The 23,125-nt window shown below is 36.4% G+C and overlaps 1 protein-coding gene across 3 annotated transcripts; it reads right to left on the bottom strand.

Moving 5' to 3' along the window:
- Positions 1-9: 9 nt before the first annotated feature.
- LOC121731039 (zinc finger protein ZXDC-like) lies at positions 10-21,496 on the bottom strand. Of its 3 annotated transcripts, none has more exons than XM_042120356.1 (6): positions 21,273-21,496; positions 20,305-20,486; positions 19,157-19,307; positions 15,101-15,232; positions 2,216-2,378; positions 10-1,638 (listed from the first exon to the last, which is right to left on the bottom strand). In XM_042120356.1, the coding sequence occupies exons 1-6, from the start codon at positions 21,494-21,496 to the stop codon at positions 229-231; spliced, it is 2,262 nt and encodes a 753-aa protein (XP_041976290.1). In that variant the 3' UTR covers positions 10-228. The 3 variants fall into 3 exon arrangements, with proteins under 3 accessions (XP_041976290.1, XP_041976292.1, XP_041976291.1); XM_042120358.1 differs by lacking the exon at positions 21,273-21,496 and adding an exon at positions 20,979-21,077; XM_042120357.1 differs by lacking the exon at positions 21,273-21,496 and adding an exon at positions 20,712-20,904.
- Positions 21,497-23,125: the final 1,629 nt, after the last annotated feature.

Genomic DNA, 23,125 nt, shown 5'->3' with positions numbered 1-23,125 from the left:
GCTAGGTATATTAACTTTATGATCACGAGTCACGACTAACATTGACTTGACATTACTTAACCGAATATCGTGAGTCCGCCATATTATGACTACGAGTCATTTCTCCGATGACACAAATCCGTGCCCGTATGACACTATTCTAATTTTATAAGGCACTTTTTATCACCCTTTGCCTACTAACTACTCTAGGAACTAGGCTTTGTACAAAGTTAAATGCAGTCAAGCGCGTCAGTTAGTAAGGTTTTGAGTTTTGAGAGCCACCATCACGTCTCGTTCGAAGTATTGTCTCAACGAGTCCAGGTTTTTCAGGCAAACTGTAACACAGCAGGATTTGTTGGCACTCCCACTGCTATCTTTTGTGCAGCCACCGTTCGAGCAACCGGCGTCGCTGGAACAACAACACTTCATGTTGTTCATCATCCCGACTAGAGTATCATCCGTATTGTGGGTATACACCCCAAATTCTTCGAGATGGGTTTCGTTATGCCTTCTGTGGTAGTCGATGAAGGTGTTGTGATTGTTGTCCGTGGCTTTACCGCAGCCGATTGCGCACTTCATTTGCGCGTGGTCGCATTTGCAATCCACACAGGAGCACTTGTCCTCCTTGCAGGGGGTCCCGGGCTTCTTGTGGTCGTCGCAATCCCTGCACTCCCCATCGTCGGCTTCGCACTTGCATTCCACGCAGGAACAAATGCCTACATCGGCTGTGAGCTGCTCTAGAGGATTCCTGCCCATCCGCTTTCCGAAGATGTTCTCTGTTTTCACCACGTACATATCGGAAGGTGGTTCGTTGTTAAACAGCAGCGTTTCCTCGAGATCTAGATCCGTATTGAAGAGAACAGAGTTGGCTGGATTGATTTCGATCTTCTGCTGCACGTGTAGAGGCGAGGGAGTGTTGAGACATCTATCTTCGGCAACCTTATCGTTCACTTGGAACGTGCTAGCCTCCCTCATATCCAAGTTGGTCACCAACTGGCTATCGTTGAAGACTTTGTCGCTAACGTCGATTATGTTTGGCGTGTCCAAATTGAAGGTGGTGGAGGAGACCAGGTTAGCGGTGGGAGCAGTGTTGAGATCTATGTAGCTCTGCATGTGCGTCGGAACGAAGGTGGCTAGGGTGAATATACTTTCAGGGGACTTGTCTTCGATGCTGACTGGAGTTTCTTGTATCGATGACGCCAGGGCTGTGACGTCCACCCAAGGAGCTTGCACCTCCACCTCATTGGCTAGAGCCAGCTGCATAGCCCTGGATTTAACCCCAATTTTGTCGGAAGCCTGGACCGGCTGAATAGGCTGCAGATTGCTAACATCGACCCACGGATTCGTTGGAGGGTTTATCTTGGAAGATCCGAACTGCGGTAGATCGTCTAGGTTAGTTATGTCATAATCTACAGGTATATTTTCGGTGTTATTTGCATTAGTCGCGTTATCGAAAAGCAATTCCGTTATATCTATGTTCGTAGGAGGTAGGGGTTTGATGACGTTGGTAATGTGTTCTAGGCTGCTTTCAGAATTAGATTCTGTCGTTATTCTGCCGAAGGACTCTAAGAGGCTGTCCCAATTCATGAGTTCGGAATTTGGGACATCGTTTGGCGCGGTAGTGACTTCCGACGTGGACGTACATTCTTCCGATTCGAGCTGAAATAAAAATGTATCTTAAATTTGTGATTTTCATAAACGTAATATAGCAGAGATAAGATAAGGTAAGCCTAAGCCATTACACTATTTATTATTTTTATCACCGTACTATTTATGGTATATCTAAAATTCGTAATTATTTTAATTTATAATAATTTTGAGGAATCGTTGATCAAGCAAAAGTTTACGTCGTTGAGTCGCTTATAAAAAGCTTGCTAGTCTTCGAGTTCCTCGACAAGGATTCTTGTTTCTTCGTCCTATAAATGAGTGACTATTTTTATCTACCTACATTTCTACAACTACCCGCTACAAATTATTATCTAGCATAACTAAGGCCACTGGTCAAAACTTGTTCTACTGGCATTGCCAGTTGCCAGCCAACTCAGCATTTTTTAATTGCAGTGAAACAAATGTGGGATCAGCTTTAAGGGCTCCCACATATAACTGCGAATTCGCATCGCATATATCTGCGACAAAATTCATAATAAAAATGTCATTACGATGCGATGCGAAATTTTTGTGTGGGAGCCCTTATATCCCCTATTGTTATTTTGCTTTGAAGCAGTATCAAACTTACTTGGTGCTTCTTCATATGCGCCCTCAGACTGGTGAGCATGGTGAAGAGTCTCCCGCACGATGGGGCATCGCACACGTAGGGCCGGGACGTTGAGTGAGTGCGGGAGTGGGCTTTGAGGTGGTGGGACGCGGTGAAAGACTTCCCACACCCGTCTATTAGACATCTGGAAATAAATAGTTTGTTAGACACCTGTAAGTTACGAGTCACCGGGAAGTAGTGTTGGTAAAAATAGCATTAGCAATTATAATTAATTGTTAAATGCCCATTAGCAATAATTAAATTAATCGTACTTGCTAAAAAATACGATTGCTAATATTATCGTACGTAGGAATAATCTGCGATCATGATAAAAATCACGTCCGCGCTGTTTCGCACCGCGGTGCTAACTGTTATTTTTCACTCGATGCGAAATAATATTAGCTTGATGCACTCCTTCACCATTACTTTGACGACCTCTGTGGCTCAGTGGTGAGCGCGTCGGTAGCTCAAGCCGGAGGTCGCGGGTTCGAATCCCGCCGACGGAACAAAAAGTTTTCAATGTTCTCGGGTCTGGATGTGTATTAAATATGTGTATGATATAATAAAAATCTTAAATATATGTATAGTATAAAAAGTATTAAATATATTTCCGTTGTCTGGTACCTGTAACACAAGTCCTTTAGGTGCTTAGCACGGGGCCAGACTGACGTGGTGTGAAGCGTCTATAGATATTATTATGTCTATAGATATTATTACTATACTAATATTATAAAGCGGAAGAGTTCGTTAGTTTGTTTTTTTGTTTGTTTGTTTGAACGCGCTAATCTCAGGAACTACTGGTCCGATTTGAAAAATTATTTCAGTGTTAGCTAGCCCATTTATCGAGGAAGGCTATATGCTATATTTTATCACGCTGAGACTAATAGGAGCAAAGAAATAGAGGAAAATGTGGAAAACGGGGGGAAATTATTTGGAAGGGCATATTTGAAAGCGCTAATCTCAGAAACTACCGGTCCGATTTGAAAAATTATTTCAGGTTTAGATAGTGCATTTATTGAGGAAGGCTATAGGTTATATTCTATTACGCTAAGACTAATAAAAACGAAGAAATAGAGGAAAATGTGGAAAAAAACGGGGGAAATTATTTGAAAGGGCTTATCTCACGAACTACTGGAGAAATTTTTCTGTTATTTGGCACAGATAAGAAGTAGACCACGTGAAGGATTATAGGCTATTTTTTGTGGACTAATTTGTCTGTGAAATATCTAATTTACGCGGGCGAAGCTGCGCGGAACGTTATATTTTGCGTGGTCACGACATCACGCGTAAATGGCTGGACCCATTTTGCTGAAATTTGGTATAAAGATACTTTGATTCCCAAAAAAGAACATAGGATACATTTTGTCCCGGAAAAATGTACGGTTACTGCACAATATACTTTTATGATTTGCGCGTAAACTATTCAATCTATTTTGATGGAATTTGGTACGGAGATACTTTGAGTCTCGGGAAAGGACAGGGAATACTAATTTTGTCCTGGAAAATGTACGGTTCCTGCACAATAAACTTTTATGGTTATCGCCTAAACTATTCAATCTATTTTGATGAAATTTGGTATGGCAATTATACTTTTTGGCAATACTTTCAGTCTCGGGAAAGGACAAGGGATACTTTTTATCCCGGAAAATATACGGTTCCCACACAATAAACTTTTTAGTACGATCAAATTAATAAAATCAGCGGAAATATTTCGTGTAGTTTTGAAAATCGCTACAGTTATTCCTTGTGATATCCAGATGAACATGTCAAAAGTCCTCAAGGGTGGGGGGTGAGCTAAGAGTGTAGGGGGGGGTCAAAGGACCCTTTTTTTAGGTTTTTGCTCATAAGTAAAAAACCTGCACAAATAGCATTACGGTTACTTCTAGGAAAATTTTCTACATAAAATTTCCTCTAAATTATGTCCTATAAATTTTTTTGTACGGTCGATACTTTAGGAACTACAGGGGGGGTCAAATTCCTCAAAAGTGCGAATCTCGAAAATAACACGCATCGAACGTCCGAGACTAAGAAAACAACTTATTCTGATTCAAATACCTGCTATTCACAGATAATTATTATTTGTCCTAGCTGCTATTATTACAAAACGTTAGACTAGTCACCATGGAATTAGGAAGTACTATACAGCTGGAAGGCTTACTTCATCATTTTGAAATATTAAAATGAACCTTACTTCCATGTGCTAAAGTATTATTTTTATTAACTAATATCTCCTTATAGTAGCGAGCACGAGCGAGAAATCGATTTTCTTGGTTTGTCCCTTTCGCACAATTGCCATGTAAAATATACGATAATACATTGGTAGTAAATTGAAAAAAGCATTTTTCGTAGAAAACGATAAAATAAGGCATAAATATTATATAAACGACATGTTTTAATACTGCGCTTTCCTGCTTCAGTTTAATATTATTTAATTTCAATAATTGTTATTAAACTGAGCTTCTCAGTTGTGCGATTTTCTTTTAAAATGTCTTAAGATTTACACATAGGCAAGAAGCATGGTTACACTAGTTTGAAAGGGACAGACCAAGATTAATGACCTCTCGCTCGTCGCATGCTTAATGCACAGTAAGCCTTCCAGCTGTACGAAGTTCTTACTAATTCCATGCTAGTCACTCTTTCCACACGTTTTGTATGTGTGCCTAATATCGAAGAGCTACGAGCGATAGGGACGACCCTATACGTAAGCAGTGCAAATGCTTCTCTTTCCTTTCTTACCTGGCGCGACACAACTTCAGCTATTTACAGGAAAGCCAAAGTGTCAGTTGTTAAGCTATTTGATCAAAAACCAAAAATCAAGGATATTGCCGCCATCTTCTACAATCCAACATCAACATCTGAAGAAATAGCAGAGTCAGGAGAAAGGATGTTTTTGACGATGTATCGTGCAGCCACTGATCAGCTTGATCTTAACAGACATCGATACTCAGTTTTTGTCAAATCCAGCACCAAATCCAAACCAGATCTTTCCTCTCTCCCACCTACAAAAGGATCAGCAAAATTTCACTCATTCCGAGTGTTCCACCAAGTACAAGAGTGGTTAGGTAACGCACTGCCTCCTGAAATGTGGGGATGGAAGCGAGGAGCTGATGGAAACCTCGAGCCTGTTACCACTCATGATCCTCCAGCTCCTGACACCGTGCTGAAGTCAATATTTTGTCGCTGCAAAAGTGATTGCACTGGTAATTGTGGATGCCGAAAAGCTGGTATCACGTGCAGTCTAGTATGCAACGGCTGCTTGGGTTCGTGTACAAATGGCGTACCTGTAGATTTGGTAGATATAGAAGGTGAAGATGATGATGATGTAGTAGAAGAAAATTATTGATTTAATTAAGACTGTCTAATTATTATTTTCTAGTTTTGAATACATTTTGAAAACATACCAATTTTATTTTATTTATAAAACCGTCTCATTTTTTATACCTATATAAAGTTGAACACTCTGTAACTTCTAAAGTATCGACCATACAAAAAAAATTATAGGATCAAATTTAAAGGAAATTTTATGTAGAATGTTTTCCTAGAAGTAACCGTTACGCTATTTGTGCAGGTTTTAGACTTATGAGCTAAAATCTAAAAAAAGGGTCCTTTGACCCCCCCCTACACCTTTAGCTCACCCCCCACCCTTGGGGATTTTCGATATGTTTATCTGGATATCTCAAGGAATAACTGTAGCGATTTTCAAAACTACACGAATTATTTCCGCTGATCGTCCATTTTCGGCTTAATTTTCTTAGGCTATTTATGATTCTCGCCTAAACTATTTACTTAATCTATTTTGATGAAATTTGGCATGGAGATTGGAGATACTAATTTGAGTCTGGGACAAGGAATGTTTTTTGTCCCGGAAAAATGTGTGGTTCCCACACAATATACTTTTCTGATTTGCGCGTAAACGACTCAATCAATGTACGGGAACAACAGCTATAAACTAAAGTCCACGCGGACGAAGTCGCGGGCAACAGCTAGTAAACTATAATGTGCAAAATTTCATTAGCACTTTTCGTCGAAAGGAATACATAGTTTTTCGCTCGCGTATTAATATACATGATGAGTTGCCTAAATGCTTTTTTTTTATAAAAACAAGAATAAGCAATATTAAGCATGTTTACTTGCTTAGTACTAAATACTAATAGAGTACATACGCACTTATCGCAGGCGATAAGGGATGGGTTTTTTATACATATCATTGACAACAATTATCAAAGGATTAATCATTATAATATATCAATAAAGTCATCAAATAATGACTACGAATAATAAAAACTAAGGAAACGTAACTCCCATACTTCATCCGTTTTGAATTTGGTTCCTTTTCGCACACAAAATATTATGACAATAGCAACGAGACGCTAATCAATAGGCTGGCTTCTCACGGCGTGTGATATCACAAGCCGCGCCGCGCCGAGCCAGCTATTACGAGCGAGCACGAGCCACAGGCGAGCACGAGCCACCCCTTCTCACGGCGCGTTATATCACAAGCCGCGCCGCGCCGAGCCAGCTATTACGAGCGAGCACGAGCCACCCCTTCTCACGGCGCGTTATATCACAAGCCGCGCCACGCTGACAAACATTTAAGTAAAATTAAACTTTATTAACACGGTAACAGATATCATTTTGCTCTAAGTCACTACGTTAAATGAGTAAATTTTAATGAAATACAACTTTATTCACTAGGCAACTAGGTTGCATTTCAATCTATGCCGCTAATTTTATTATATTAAGTTTACTTTCTTTATTTTGATAACAGATGCCGCTGCTTGGCGGCTACATCGCGCTATAGCTAGCACGAAGATATTTGTTATAGGTATAAGGTGATTAACTAGTATGTAAATATATCCATTCACACTCACTATTGGTGTTATAGAATTATAATGCCAGAGCTCTTTAGTCCCAGGGTAGCCGTACAGACGGATTTCGTGATGTTGTGTTGATGTTGTGCTCGAACAGAAGCGTCATTCTTCCACCAGTACAAGTGGAAACATAATAATTATTATTATTGTGAGTTATAAAAGTAGCGGAGAACTGGGAAGGTTTTATTATTATTGTTCGGAATCGTACATCCTGCAAGCTTTCGTCATCATTCCACGCGAAAAGCATACCATCATCAATCCTCATCACCTTGGTGAGTTGCAGTCTTCCACCGTGCATTTTTGCGTAACATCCTGCCATGCACTGTAAAACTCAGGAATGAACTGCCACCAGTATTTTAGGACCAAATAAGTGAAGGAATGTATGTTTGGTTATAAATACCAAAAATAAATAAAATAAATGAAAATTGTTTTATTTCTGAATAAATTTGAATCAAATATTTTCAGAACGTTGAACTACATGTTGCCTACCATCGGTTCGGGAACTAACCCGGCGAGAAGAACCGGCGTAAGAAACTCCCACGGGGCCACTTTTTAGTAAAAAAGTGGAAAATATGTCTTTTAAAAAAATAAAATTTACAATGTAAATAACTTAATCTATACAATATGAATACACAATTGTAAGTCACATATAATAAATGTAGAAGCAGCCTTGCAAACAGCCATCCTACTCCCAAGATGTGCTATCGTTTAGGAAATCGTTGACCGTATAGTAGGCTTTGGCACACAGACGTTCTTTAATTACTTTTTTAAATTTATTAATTGATAGATTTTGAACGTTTTCAGGGATTTTATTGTAAAGGCGTACACATTGACCTTTAAAAGATTTACTTATTTTGCTAAGTCTGATCACTGGTATTTCCAGCTTGTGCCTATTTCTAGTGTTTCTACCGTGACTATCACTTTTAGTTTTAAATTTATTTAAATTCTTTCTAACATACAATACATTATCCAAAATGTATTGAGAAGCAACAGTTAGAATACCAATTTCTTTAAACTTTTCTCTCAGAGATTCAAAAGCTGACATTTTATAAATTGAGCGTATAGCTCGCTTCTGCAGCACAAAAATTGTATTGATGTCGGCAGCGTTTCCCCATAAAAGGATACCATAAGACATTCTACTGTGAAAATAACTAAAATAAACTAGTCTTGCCGTGTCTTCATCAGACGACATACAAACATAATTATATTCCTTCATACTACAAGTCATTAAAATTTTGTTATCTACTATGTCACACATTATGTATTAGTTTTTGGTTCGATTATTTATTTAAAAAGCGACGTAGCACGATCGTATCTTTTAAATAGTGTGATCGTATCTTTTAAATTAGTAATTTATATCTTCACTAGCTGACCCGGCCGACGCGACGGCGTTGTTTTGCCATATAGATAATTTTTAATAATGTGAACAACCCTTATTACTTAGGGGTATGAAAAATAGATGTTGGCCGATTCTCAGACCTACTCAATATGCTCACAAAATTTCATGAGAATCGGTCAAGCCGTTTCGGAGGAGTACGGGAACGAACATTGTGACACGAGAATTTTATATATAAGACTAGCTGTTGCCCGCGACTTCGTCCGCGTCAGCAAAATGTGATCAATAACAAAGATAATAAAAAAAGAGGAAAAAAATCGCCTTCTTAAGGTTTCTTAATAAAAAAGTGAAATATATCCTCCTCCTTTTCGGAAGTCGGTTAAAAAGTAGCCTAAGTTATTCCTTACTACATCAGCTATGTGCCTAAAAAAGTCCCGACAGAATCGCTCCAGCCGTTTCAGAGATTAGCCGGAACAAACAGACGGACAGACAGACATTCAGACAAAAATTGTAAAAAATGTTGTTTTGGTGTCTGTATACATTAATATGCATTTAGTAAAAAACGGTTCTTTCAATATTACAAACAGACACTCCAATTTTATTTATATGTATAGATGTATTTTGGTGTCTGTATACATTAATATGCATTTAGTAAAAAACGGTTCTTTCAATATTACAAACAGACACTCCAATTTTATTTATATGTATAGATGTATTTTGGTGTCTGTATACATTAATATGCATTTAGTAAAAAACGGTTCTTTCAATATTACAAACAGACACTCCAATTTTATTTATATGTATAGATGTATAGATGTAAGTATAAATAACATCAAAGCTACTTCTTTGTCGTTTCGATTAAAGAATCCAGAGTTTGAATTTCGAACTGTAACGGGCTGCGAAGCGCAAAGTAAATCTTATAAGTAGAGATTTTTGAAACGATAATTTGGCAATTTTGCAGCGTCGTGTCTAGTCTCGGTATGACCCTACGCTAAGATAAAAGTGTACACGTAACGTTACACAGCACAAAAAACATTACATAAGTTGATAAGACACAAATAACATCATAACATGAGACGCAGATAAGACGGACAAGTCTACGCATGGTTATTTTTGTCCAAAAGACGCTGATAGCTGATGAAGTAAATAATAATAGGTACATAATACATCACTATTTCAAACTAACTTTATAACAGTTAAAATAATATATAAACTGATGTTAGGGTACTGTACTAATGTTTTAATCCTATGGTGTAACAAACAAAAGCGATAATATTTAAGAGCAGTGTTTCCCAAACTTGTCGAGACCGCGACCCATCTACAAGAAAGTTTAAAACAGTACAGTTTGTGTCATGAAGACAAAAAAGCAGCGGTATATGTTGCTGCCGCAGCATTTACCCGTTAATTCTTATCGTAGTTCACCACTATATCATCATCGTCAGCCTTACTTACTTACAATTCCGTTTGCGTTCGAATGCCGCGCCCCCGTGACCCGTCCCGCACGCACCCACAACGACGAACGAACGAGTAAAATTAGGGAACTATATTTTCTATCACCAAAATTTATATTTGTCATCAAGTTGTATCACCTAATAAATAGATCTATCGCCACGAAATATTTTCGTTCTCAGATAAACAAAAATTGTTCCCAGGTATGAATTATCAAATTAATGTTAATATAATATGTGTAAAATAAGAGATCGATAACCAATAAAATTATATTGCATTACATAAATATAAACTTCGTTCTTATAATAACAGTTTTGTTACTTAAATAATAGCTCTGTGCTCAGAATGGTAGATCTGTCACCAAATAAATCGATTATCGATCCCTGACTGCGACTCCTTTTTATTTGATATTTTGTCACCAATACAGTAGTAACATTTTATTTCGTTCAGATATTAAATTAATAGTATTCGTTACCAATTTAATACATCAATTTATAATTTTAATGAAAAAATGATCAAAGGGGCGGAGACAAATTGGCGCGCTTTAAAAATTTACCAATCCGGCCTCAACGATGGGTAGTAGGTAACTAGGTTCGATTTTTTTTTATTATTTTAACTTTAATTAAGTGTTTTATCTACTATTCTGCTAGCCATAAGCCAGCTATTTTAAACCAGCGCTGATTGTTCAGTGGTAATTATTTTAAACAATAAATATTGATTATTTTGACTTTAATTGTTTTATTTACTACTCTGCTAAAAATTTTATTTAAATATAATTTATACTACCAGTGGAAATTTAGAACCTTGGGAGTCTAGTTAAGTAGCAGAATCTTTTGGTTGAAACGATGATGACAACCCTAATTTTTTATTTGAACTTAATGCAATTTTCTAGTAACATAATATGATTTATTGGTGATCTCTTTAAATTGGTTTGCTTAAATACTTATTAGGACACACCTATTATAATACATACAAAAACATTTATTTGGTACTAGACCTTATATCTCAGGATTTTAGGTGATTTATTGTGGAACTGATTTTGCATTGTTTGGTGACTACATTTTGGTGACAGATCTACTATTTTGAGGACAAACCCTATTATTTAAGAAACGCAAAACTAATTAAATTGGTGATAGCTTAAATGATACCCGTAAAATTACAATCGAACGAGTACCTACGGCAATCGTCCTATAGTTTCAAGGCCCACCCAAAATCTACCCGCGACCCACACTTTGGGTAAAAATTCTGCTTTAGAGTTTAGGGTGTATGTGAGTCCCCTGCGTAGAGTTGATTGACAAAATAACAACGCTGAAGAAATTGTAACTATTTAATAGCATCGCTGAAAGACTAATCTTTTTTTTACTTTTGTATGGGCAAGGGCCCGAGCGTCACGAGTTTCGCCATACAAAAGTGATTTTTTTTTGTCTTTCAGCGCTGCAACTTTCACAGTGAACTCTCTACAAGGAACACGTACACACCCTAAAGTATTATCACATAGTTTTGTTACACCCTGTATAGATATACTTTTATTTTTGGCAAAAAGCATAGGACACTTCCAACCCCGCTATAATCAAACGGGTAGTGACGAAGCACGTTTTTGTGATAAAAATGTCAATAATCATTGGGTGTGTGGTTTTGTCGACTCGTATCTGACATGAACCGAATATATCCCAAATCCCAATACGATGGCCTTTCTTGGCCATAGATTATGAAGCGAGTTTTTCTTCCTACTGAGTACAAGAGAGCACTGGTAAAAGCCAGTGGCAGCCAGATATTCATTTTAATTCTTTTTATTTTGTTTTATTCGGGATAACTCTAAGAATATCCTCTTAGGTCTAGCTGCCGCTGGCTTTACAAACCGACATCGAATTGGTTACCATCAGCATTCTTTACTCATGTCTGCGACACTCAAGATTAAGGTCATTTGTTCTAAGTAGACATGTTACTAAGGCCGGTATAAATAGTCAGTACTCAAGATGCATCTCGGTCTCAAGACTCGGTTCAGGCTATGTGATTGGTTGGCTGTAAAAATTTGGACCAATCATAGAGCCGAATCGCGTCTTGAGACCGGGTCGCATCTTAAGTACTGACTGGCCTTACTGTGGTGCTGTCTTTTTTTTATTTTACTTGCCATTTTAAGTCATCGTTTTTTCAGACCATGAAAATATGCTGCAGAAATTGAAAAAAAAAACTAAATTAAAAATTGTGAAAAGTGACGATGGCTCAATAAAAAGGTTCAAAACTCGGATCAGATGAGGTTTTATTTTCCGCTTTTTTGGAACGAAGTTCCTTATGGCGCGTTCGGCGTTGCGAGAGGAGGCTAGACGGAACGATACTTGACCTCGACACTTTTTTATTAGTTTAAATAAATTTTATTACAATTCTACAAAAGTGTCGTTGTTAGTAAGTATTTCTGGGCGTCAATAGATGACTTTTTTTTATAACTTCGTTCCATCCGGGTGTCCTTTGACACCTCTCAAGTTTTTTTTTTTTTTCATTTTTTTGGTAGCTCATATTCAACACTTTTTTTATACCGAGCAATATTTTATTGTATAAGTTCTTTCCTTAAACCCAAATACATTCTAGACATTTTAATTATAACGAACATAATCCATACTAATATTATAAATGCGAAAGTATCTCTGTCTGTATGTCTGTCTCGCTTTCAAGCCAAAACTACTGAACGGATTGTAATGAAATTTTGTACACAGTTATTCTAGAGTCTGAGAAAGGACATAGGCTACATTTTGATGTGGGAAAATATCTTATTTCCATGAAAATATCGATGAAAATGAATTCGCATTGCGCGTGGCCAGCGCTCATCCCGGGGGTCCTGGGTTCGAGTCCCGCAGGCGGAACAAAAAGTTTTCAATGTTCCTGGGTCTTGGATGTGTATTAAAATAATATTTCAAAAATCTTAAATATATTTTATGTATAATATTATAAAAAATCCAGAAATATATCGATGCAATGAACATTTTAGTTCTAATACGATTCAACAGATGGCGTTTTATTTTTTACTTCATTGTAACATAGAACTGATCATACTTATTAGTTATTATGTTTTTGTTTATAGTTTTTAACACGTTAGAATATTATGTTTAATAATATAATCACTTGGTATAATAATAATCAATCTATCTTATCTTATAGAACTCCTACTGCATTTCTAATATATGTGACAAGTTGACAACAGAAGGCGCCCTAAAATAAAGGAGTTCGAGTGTACCGTGTTGGCCTATATTCCATCCAGAAAATATATCAATGCAATCAACATTTTAATTCTAATATATGACAACAGATGGCGTTTTATTTTTTACTTCATTATTGTAACAGAACTAATCATACCTACTTTATTATTATATTATTATATTGTTTTTATTCATAACTAGCTGTTACCCGCGACTTCGTCCGCGTGGACTTTAGTTTATAGCGCGCGGTGTCAACAAAATTTGTGTCAAATTTAAAAACTTTTTAAAACCCTGGAAATTGGTACCCCTCTTAAGGCCCCGCTAAACCGGAATGGCAGCGCTGAAAGTGCTCGCCTCGCCGCTGCCATTCCGGTGTAGCGCGGCCCTTAATTAATCAAAATACCCAAAAACAGCTGTGCAGTGTGCACATAATCTATACTAATATTACAAATGCGAAAGTATATCTGTCTGTCCGTCAGTCTCGCTTTCACGCCAAACGCCAAAACTACCGAACCGATTGTAATGAAATTTGGCCTGAGAAAGGACATAGGCTACTTTTTTACTGGAAAAAAGGGTTGTAAGGGGGTAAAAATGCGTAAATTTGTTCAAATTAAGTTAGTTCCAAAAATTCATAATAGATGGCGCCGTGCGTCTTCTACATCGCACTGACGCTTGCTCAAAAGTCTTTCTATAAGAGGTGGTATCATCTTACATTTAAGCTTCGATTTTTTTCGATTGTTATATCTATTCTACGGTATTAAATAACTCAGTACTTTATCTGTGCAGTGACGTAACCTTAAACCTATCAATGATAAATAGTTTATGGGTAAAGTTGTGTAATTGGGGGGCTAAATAAGCTTTAAAATTTGGCATAAAATATAAAGTTTAATATAAAAAAATGAAATACTTATGGTGTGCACACTGCACAGCTGTATTGATTTAAGGGATACCAGGGTTTTTTTTATAAAAGCTTTTGACACCAATTTTGTTGACATCGCGCGCTATAAACTGAAGTCCACGTGGACGAAGTCGCGGGCAACAGCTAGTACTATTATAATAGAACATACGGAACACAGTTTAGAATATGCCTAAAATATTTACTTAACCAATTATTCGCGTGCTATTTGGTGTTACTACGTTCGTAAAGATATATTAGTTGTTGACTTATTACATACAAGATAACATATTTATTAAAACTCTGAAGAAACATATTTTTTATGGTTCGACATTGCCCCCAAAACTGTATGCTTCCGCATGGTTCTCTCTACATCTGGGTCATATCAAAATCGGTCTAGCACCCCAGTAGTTTCAGATCAATTTCAATAAAATATCAAATTCTTCCTCTGACAAGTAAGAAAAAAAAACAAAAGATATTGTTGATTTATACAATTACAGAAGAATCCTCAAGTCAAAATCGCGAGATGCAAACTTAACTTGATCGAATTGTGTAAGTTTTTCTACATGACATACACTTGTTTGAATTAACTACGAGTCTTCATAATAACTAGAGATCGCCAAATGGTCGAAATCCGACCTTAGTTTCAACGACATCAGGACTACTAAGGACCTATATTATTTTGTAAAAAAATATTGACTTTATCATATATTTTTTCAACTCTTGTCTCTGGGACTCAGCTGATCTCAGACTGGCCGTGTAAGCATTGTCTGATAGTATATAAGATTCAATAAAAAAAACTATAATCCATTTTCAATTTGTCACCTTGTTGTCAACAGACTTCAACCATAAATAAAAGAGTATAATTCGTATGTATAGGCTTGTCACACAAAAATCTGTCATTTTTCCTAGTGTGTGTGTGTTGCAACTTGTAGTGTGTGTAATGTACCTATTATTTGTTAAAAAAATATGATAAAAGCATAATTTCAAAATATATTAGCTCGATGTACTCCTTCGCCATATAAAATATAACTGTGCAAAATTTCATTCACCTACCTTTCCCATTTTTCGTCAAAAAGGATCAAAGTTTTTGGCTCACGTATTAATATATAGATATGTGTGTACCTGTACGGCCTCTCCTGTGTGTGCGTGCGAATGTGTTTCTTGAGGTCGCTGAGCGTAGTGAAATACTTGGTGCATCCTCCCGCCTGGCAGTTGAAAGTGTCGCCGCTGTGCAGTCTTTGGTGTGCGCGCAGTCTGAAACAATGTGACGTCATACCTCATCACCCCAGTAATTAAGGCCCGTATAAATAGTCAGTACTCAAGATGCATCTCGGTCTCAACTCTCAAGACACGGCTCTGTGATTGGTTGGCGTCAAAATTTGGACCACTCACAGAGCCGAATCGCGTCTTGAGACCGGGTCGCATCTTAAGTACTGACTATTTATACGGGCCTCAGTATGCGTGATAAGGGTCAATTCAGACCGCAACCGTGAAACATCAGGATTTATACTATTATGTAACAGTCAACAGGTATTCTTGAGTATTCTATAAATGTCTGTATTTTCAGCTATATCACATTCTAGTGCTACGACAATTCTTTCGAAATGTGCAATCTGTCTATTGAAAATATTGAAAAGATAGAAGAAATATTTATCCAGTGATGTCATCTTTTTCAGTCACGTAAGTTTTTCACCAAGAAACATCAAAATTATTTTACTCGTTGGTATGTGTCTTCACATTGTTTTACGTTATATTTTATTATCCTATTCTCTTTTATATGATGAAAATAAACTCTACAAGTGTGATTAATGATCGGAAATTAATAGAAGTGTTTTGGATAGTTTTTGTGACGGCCTTGCAAGGTCACGTCCACTATATTTGTCATGCGGCGTAGTAAATCAGTTTGGGGCCTGATTTTCATGCGTAGAATGTCGTTTCGATTGCGTGTGAGATAGAGCTCGAGGGAGTAAGACGAGGGGAAAGAGGGAGTAACTGAGCCAAGAGAACTGGCTTGGAAAGAGAATCTCTTGTCCTATCAACATAATTACTTATGTATCTGTGAATATATTTAATTTTACTTAATATAATTTTTAACTCCCCCCCGCCCCCGTTTGTTTAAAATTTATGTTAGTGAGGTTTAAAACTAATGTCGCAGGCAAGATATGAATTAAAGCGTTTCATACATAATAATATTGCTACAAGCTGCGTCGCGTCGCGTCTTGGTGTGAAGCGACCCCACAGCCAGGTGCTATAAAACTTTATATCTTGGGATACGACAAAAATAACTCTCAAATCACAATTGCTGTTATCACGAAATCGTCTGCCATTTTGATAACGTATCAACTTTAGTAAAACCGCATACGTCGGAATAAGATACGAATTTCGAGTCGCGAGCCAAACTCTTAAACAAACATGGTTACTGGACAGTGGACAATCGTTCAAAAATATTATAATATTATTATAAAGTATGCCTACTACGAAACCGTTTTGAGACTCAAACAATCGGACGAGAATGCCGCGTCCTGCTCTAACAACGTCATTTCACGTTTGTTAGAGTAGGATCAAGGATGCGGCATTCTTGTTCGATTGTTTGTGTCTCAAAACGGTTTCGTGGTACAAGCCCAGGCTACAGCAATCATCATGTACACTGTATATGTCGCAGCCGACTGGTTTAAATAGCCGTTCAATCAAACAGCTAGCCCTTTGACTGAACAATGCCATTCAATCACACGGCTATACGTCGTTTAGCCGACTTATTGACTACAATGTTCAACACTACAGCTAGACGACGCTTAGCCAACTGGTTTGTTTTTGTTTTGGCGGGGGGCTGCACCCCCCGTGCCCCCCTTTTATTAGACGGCGGTCGCCGGCTGCTGCCGCAGCACGCTCGCTGCACTCGCTCGGCTCCCTTTGTGTTGTGGTCTAAGTTCTAACCTAACCTAACCAACTTTTGGACTTTCTGGATTGTGTTTGTTTTTGTTTTGACGGGGGGCTATGCCCCCCGAACCTCCCTTTCGGGGGAGGCTGCGTCCATCCCTTTCATAATCCCGTAATTTCTCCTCGAATATTTGTTGAAATTTTAATTCATTCGTATGTGCCTCCACAATAATTTTTGTCTCTTTAATAACACTTGTAACTTTTATTAACTACTTTCTTTCCGAAAATCAACCACAAACACCAACAAACACCTGCTAGTTGCCGCCATATTGTAAATAAAACGCATCTAGCGCCGAAGCGGTGCGCGCTGAACTACTTCAATTAGACGGCGGCTTTTGAATCAGCTGTAGTGTTGAACGTTTTGAGCGACTAAACTATTCAATACAAAAGCTAGACGTGTGATTGAATGGCGTTGTTCAGTCAAAGTGCTAGCTGTTTGATTGAACGGCTATTTAAGCCAGTCGGCTGCGACATATACATTTTGACGACCTCTGTGGCTCAAGTGGTTGAGTGTGTGGCAGCTCAAGCCGGGGGTCGCGGATTCGAATCCCGCCGACGGAACAAAAAGTTTTCAATGGGTCTGGATGTGTATTAAATATGTGTATGATATAATATAAATCTTAAATTTATGTATAGTATAAAAGTATTAAATATATTTCCGTTGTCTGGTACCTGTAACACAAGTCCTTCAGGTACTTAGCACGGGGCCAGACTGACGTGGTATGAAGCGTCCATAGATATTATTATTATTATATTATTTATACTCTGGTTAACAAGTGCCATTTTCCTCAAAACCTGATCTCCAGCATCGAAAATTATGATTTAGGACTCATTTGATTCGGAATACCATCTAGATTATAGAAAATTCTACTTATCAAAATTCCAAGAGTTTCAAAATTTATTTTTCCAACGAGGATATCTTTAATTTGAGCCTATTTAAGATTAGCTCAAAAGAATAAAAAAATTATAGTGTTATTCTTTTAAAATAATCAGCGTTTTTATGTTCAACATAAAAATGGTGACAATTAACAAATTAACAAAAGCATAACAAATACTAATTGTGATAATTTTAAATAATTTAAATTGTGTAAAAACTAATTGTCATAATTTTGTTTTGTTGACAGATTATTGTTTATTGATAAGTATGTCTACTTGGTACCCAAAACTTTTTTATTCCCTAATATTAAAATTTAATCAGTTAAAATATATTTTTAGTTCACGTGGCAGATTGCGGCGAATCACGCGAAACCCGAGCTACGCGTTTTTACCGTTATAAAATGTATGAAGAAATTTGAGACCGTTTCTTATTTTTCTTATAAATGGAAATGTTATTCATTTTTATATAAAATATTTAGCTATTCATATGGGCTATATGGGACTAATTAATAAGCAACAATTTTTTTGTATATTTATTTTCCTTAGTTCAGTGTATTTAGCTATGATAGAGAATATGCACGATTTTTTGACTTAAATGACTTTAATTAGTCCTTTATATCTTTATAAATGAGAATAAAACATAAATAGGCTTCAAAATATTCAAATCATTCTTTAAATTGAAATTTAAAACATTGATTAAATGATAACTAATAAAAAAAATACCTTTTGATTATAATGCGAGGATTTTGTTAAAGATTACAGAAAAATATATTTAAGATGGAATTATTTTTTTTGCATATCTATTGTAATTACCTAATCAAACCCCATTTTTTTAATCTTTTGCGATTATTCTGATGGTTAAAACGTATTTGTTGTGAAAATTTTGTATGCGGCTATAAAAATTTTATGGTATAGACGTGGAGATGAATATATATGTATTATCTTTCATTTGAAACCAAAATATCCTTGCAGTGTGACTCCTAATTCTTTAAAAAGGTACCTGAAAATCACTGATATTTGTGAAAAAATGTGATAGCGTCCTTAATTAAAATTATAAGGATTGTTGATACAGTTTATTTACAGGTAGGACTCTTTTTAGGAAATATCCTGCTCTTTAAGGATCTACTTTCAAATTTTGATTATCTCAAATAGTTTTGGAAATATTAAAAAACCTAACCCTTCTTTTTTCTTTACCTTGTTTATAACTTTTGCATTTTTTTCAGCCCCTCTTGGAATTTTGATAGAATGTTCTAGATGGTTTGGATGGACTTTTTATCACGGAAAAATGTACGCTTTCCGCGCTTATCGCAAAACAAACTTTACCGCAACGAAGTTGCGGGCCTCATCTAGTCAAAAAATTCTCACCTGTACAACGTGTTGAATGCTTTGTTACAATTGGCTATCGTGCATATGAAGGGTTTCGCTTTGGTGTGGGCTCGAACGTGGATTTTCAGGCTGTATGATGTCAGAAACGCCTTGTTACAAGTCGTCATGGGGCACACGAATCTGTATTCACCTGTAAATAATAAAATATAATCGTTCATTAAGTTGGTTAAGTGATAGAGGTGCTATCAGATAAATTAATTCATAGACCGATGCCTCGGACCTACGTAATTTGGTCGGGTTATGTATGCTGTTAGTCGTTAGCATTTTACATTTGCCTGTAATACAAATAATAAAAGCGGTATCGATCAGATACTTCAGTATTTAAAGGGTGCATTTATAATTTTTTTCGTAACAAGTGGCTAAAGTGACTTTAGCTCGAAATAATCGGCCAAGTGCGAGTTGAACTCGCACACGAAGGGTTCCGTACCGTTGTCCGTTATAGAGCAAAAATAGGCCAAAAATTGTGTTTTTTTGTATTGGATTGGATTGGATTGCCCTTAAATTTTAATTTTATTTAATTATTATTATTAATAATTATTAAAGTACACATATAATCAGGGCCTTTGTGAAAATTTAAAGTGCCTACCTGTGGCCATTATTGTTACCGAGTAAAAAAGGCCATACAATCACGTTTGTTGTATGGGGGCCCCCCTTAAATATTAATTTGATTTTGTTTTTAGTATTTGTTGTTATAGCGGCAACAGATACTATTGAGAAGTCTAGCTATAGCGGTTCTTGAGATACACAGTTGCCTGGAGACAGACAGACAGACAGACAAAGGGTATTCTTACTAATAGGGTCCCCGATTTTAAATAGTTAATGGAATCAGGTGTTACTTTGCGGAAATCCATAGTTTAAAATTTAGTTTGTTATTATTTTTAGCAATATTCCGCCAAATATTTTTTTTTCATTTCGCCTTACCTCCACAACGGTAGAGACTCCTCCTTATACTATGCTAGTATGACATCATATTTTAAAATTTAAAATGTGATGTCACAAAACTTCGTCGACCCCTTAACTCTTTAGATGTGACATATTGTATAGATAACCCCTACACCTAATACTGTTTTTTTTTTTTTGTAATTGACAGTAACAAAATTAAGCTTAGTCAGAGAAAAGGAGGTTACCTTTATGTGTCTTCATGTGGGTTCGCAGATTGCCAATTGTGCTGTAGGTCCGGCCGCATCCTTCATATTCACAGTTGTACCGAGGGTTATTATCATCCACTTTTTTCTTAATTTTCTCCATATGGGATTTTGGCAATTCCACGGATATTGTTGGCACATCTTGTGTAAATTTACTAGTGTTGCTGCAAAATTATTCACAATATCAGACCAAGTATTCATGTCACTGTCACAACTTTTAAAAATATGAATTTTATCACAAAATTTATTTTAAAAATTGTCACTGTTAAATTTGCCGTTTCATAAAATTACTAACAACTTAATAACACTTCATTTTTGGCCATCCAACAATTTTTTAAATTATTAAAGTTTATTTTTAATTATTTTATTTTCAAACACACTTTACAGACCTAGAGAAAATCATACTAAGTTTTTAGATTTCTTGTCCAAAATAGGAGAGATCTGTATACACAAATGAGCTACACGGTGAAATGATCACTTGAAGTAAGGATTGTATCTTATTACTCATATTATCAGCAATATCAAAAAATATAGAAAACTAACAGGTTACTAAGGAGCTCAAATACTCATGTGTTTAGCAAAGCACCATAATGATAATAAAGCAATGTCATTTTTACACAGACATTACTCCCTTTATAGATAAAGATATCAGTTACCTTTTTATCATTACCGAATATTGTTAAGTCATATGTGAACAGAAAATTAGGATATTCAAACTCCAACATGATGGTAATGTACTAAAATAGAATGCCCAAAAATGAAACAGTGGGATAAGGACCACGAACACGACTTTCGTGAGTGGGAAAGAGATGCAATCATATAGACAAATGACCGATTTCATTCATCACAAACTGTGATCACAAACGATACATAATATTTCATAACTGCCCGTGGATAAACAACTGATATCTTTAATCATATAGTAAGTACAGTAACTTAATAAAACTTACTGTAAAATTGAGATTTCGGTTTTTAATCTATCATTTGTCAGATTATTTTCTGTTGGCCTTGTTTCATTTTTGTCTGAACTTTTGAGCTCCTGGACTTCCCTGCATATTTCTTCTGGTGCAAGATTTATTGCCGTGTTTAAATTTGAACTTATGTTTTCTTCAATATAATTTTGGAGGTTATTTTTATCACTTGTATCCGAGCTGTCATAACACCGCGCCTCCATGTTGTTTTTTCTGGATGAGTCACTTGACACTATTGACACTTCACTCACTAGGGTTGTCCCGTGTCCGTTTTATAGAAATAGAAATAGTTTATTAAATCAAGTTACATAGACTCATTTGTTATAGTTTGTGCGATCTAAGATGATATGGGTGACAGTTTTCATGTTCCTTGCTACGGGTTATTTTTACAAGAAAATAAAAAAAATCTAAATGTAATAAATTATATTCCATCTACAAAAACAAATGTTTCCTATAATTGTAAATGAATAAAAATGAAAAGATGCTAAATGGGTGCTAACTTATTAATAAAAATTATAAATATTAACTGTGAAATAGGAGTATAAAATTATTGTTACGAAAACACTTGAAAAATATCATATGCATAACGGAACTTATGTCAATAGAGATTGACTCTGTTAAATCGATATGAAATCGATAAAAAAGGGCGGTCATCTTAAATCGCCGGCACCACTGAAATTTCAGTCGATTAATTTTTGTTAGGTAACTTCCCTACTATTGTCAATGATAATGTGTCACGGATATCATCATAAAACGCACAAACTATAGTAAAGGCTTTTAAATTATGTTAGTAAAATTATCTTTATAAGTTTTAATAAATAATAATACCTATTTTGACTACATTGTGCATCACATCTGCTCCATACCGTTAGATATGGCACAGCAGTGACGCACATAAGGGCAATCGAGTCGACTGGCTATCATAGCAAGAATGATGTTGGTACTCCCCCTAACTCTTCGCACTAAAGACGCGCATCGTTTGCGCATAGTGGCGTAGAAACAATCCACGCGTGCCTCAGCAAACATCCCCGAAGTGCTGCAGTAGCGAGGAAGCCCCAACAGCATTCTGAATGCGTTGTTAAACTGGACACGAAGAGCGTTGTAAGCCCTAAGCGTGTATGTGTTCCACATGCTGCACGTGTAAAAGGTCGTGCAAAATGCTCTGAAAAGAGTAATCTTGACCGACCTCGTACAGCGCGCAAACCTGCGGACCAATATATTAGCACGAACCGACAACGCCCTTCGTTCTCTTTCTATGTCGTCATCGTCCTTGAGGTCGGAAGTCAGCATATTATGTCCTAGATATTTAAACTTGTGTACCCTCTGTAACACGCAGTTATTAATAGATACAGAGGGCACATACAACCAGCGTCTACTTCCGTCCTCAAAGACCATGACCACACTTTTTTTGACATTGTAGACTAGTCCATGCGAAGCGGCATACGCACACATTTATGAATGAACTTCATGGAGCATCAACTCGCTCAATGCTCATGAGTCATGACTCATGCCGCGGCCGGTGCGCGAAATCTAAATTATGAAGACTTTCATACTTTTAAACAAAATATTGTTATTTCGATGGATCTTCAGTCTTGGACCTTGGTTGCTTTTTATGTTCAATGTAATACCTAATTATTAATGTAATTTCACTTCACAAAAAACTTTTTATAATAATTTAAAACTTATGATAATTGTATCTTGCATCAACATAGGTACTTTGAAGTTTGGAGATATTATTAATAATGTGATTAAACAAAACACAAAACAATTTTAATTGAATGAGATTTTACGCTATTATTAATTCCTGTTGACTGTAGTTGGTGTTGTCACCA

This window comes from Aricia agestis, chromosome 10 (assembly GCF_905147365.1).
Source record: "Aricia agestis chromosome 10, ilAriAges1.1, whole genome shotgun sequence".
NCBI classification, from domain to species: Eukaryota; Metazoa; Arthropoda; class Insecta; order Lepidoptera; family Lycaenidae; genus Aricia; species Aricia agestis.
The sequence above is the reverse complement of the archived record's forward strand: the minus strand, read 5'-3'. Positions and strand labels throughout refer to the sequence as shown.

Coding starts and splice junctions, on each gene's coding strand:
- LOC121731039 (XM_042120356.1), bottom strand. CDS start 21,496: ATGGAGGCGCGGTGTTATGACAGCTCGGATACAAGTGATAAAAATAAC. Junction 15,233..19,156: donor GCATTCAACACGTTGTACAG/GTGAGAATTTTT, acceptor ACATTGTTTCAG/ACTGCGCGCACACCAAAGAC. Junction 1,639..2,215: donor CGCATATGAAGAAGCACCAA/GTAAGTTTGATA, acceptor TTTTTATTTCAG/CTCGAATCGGAAGAATGTAC.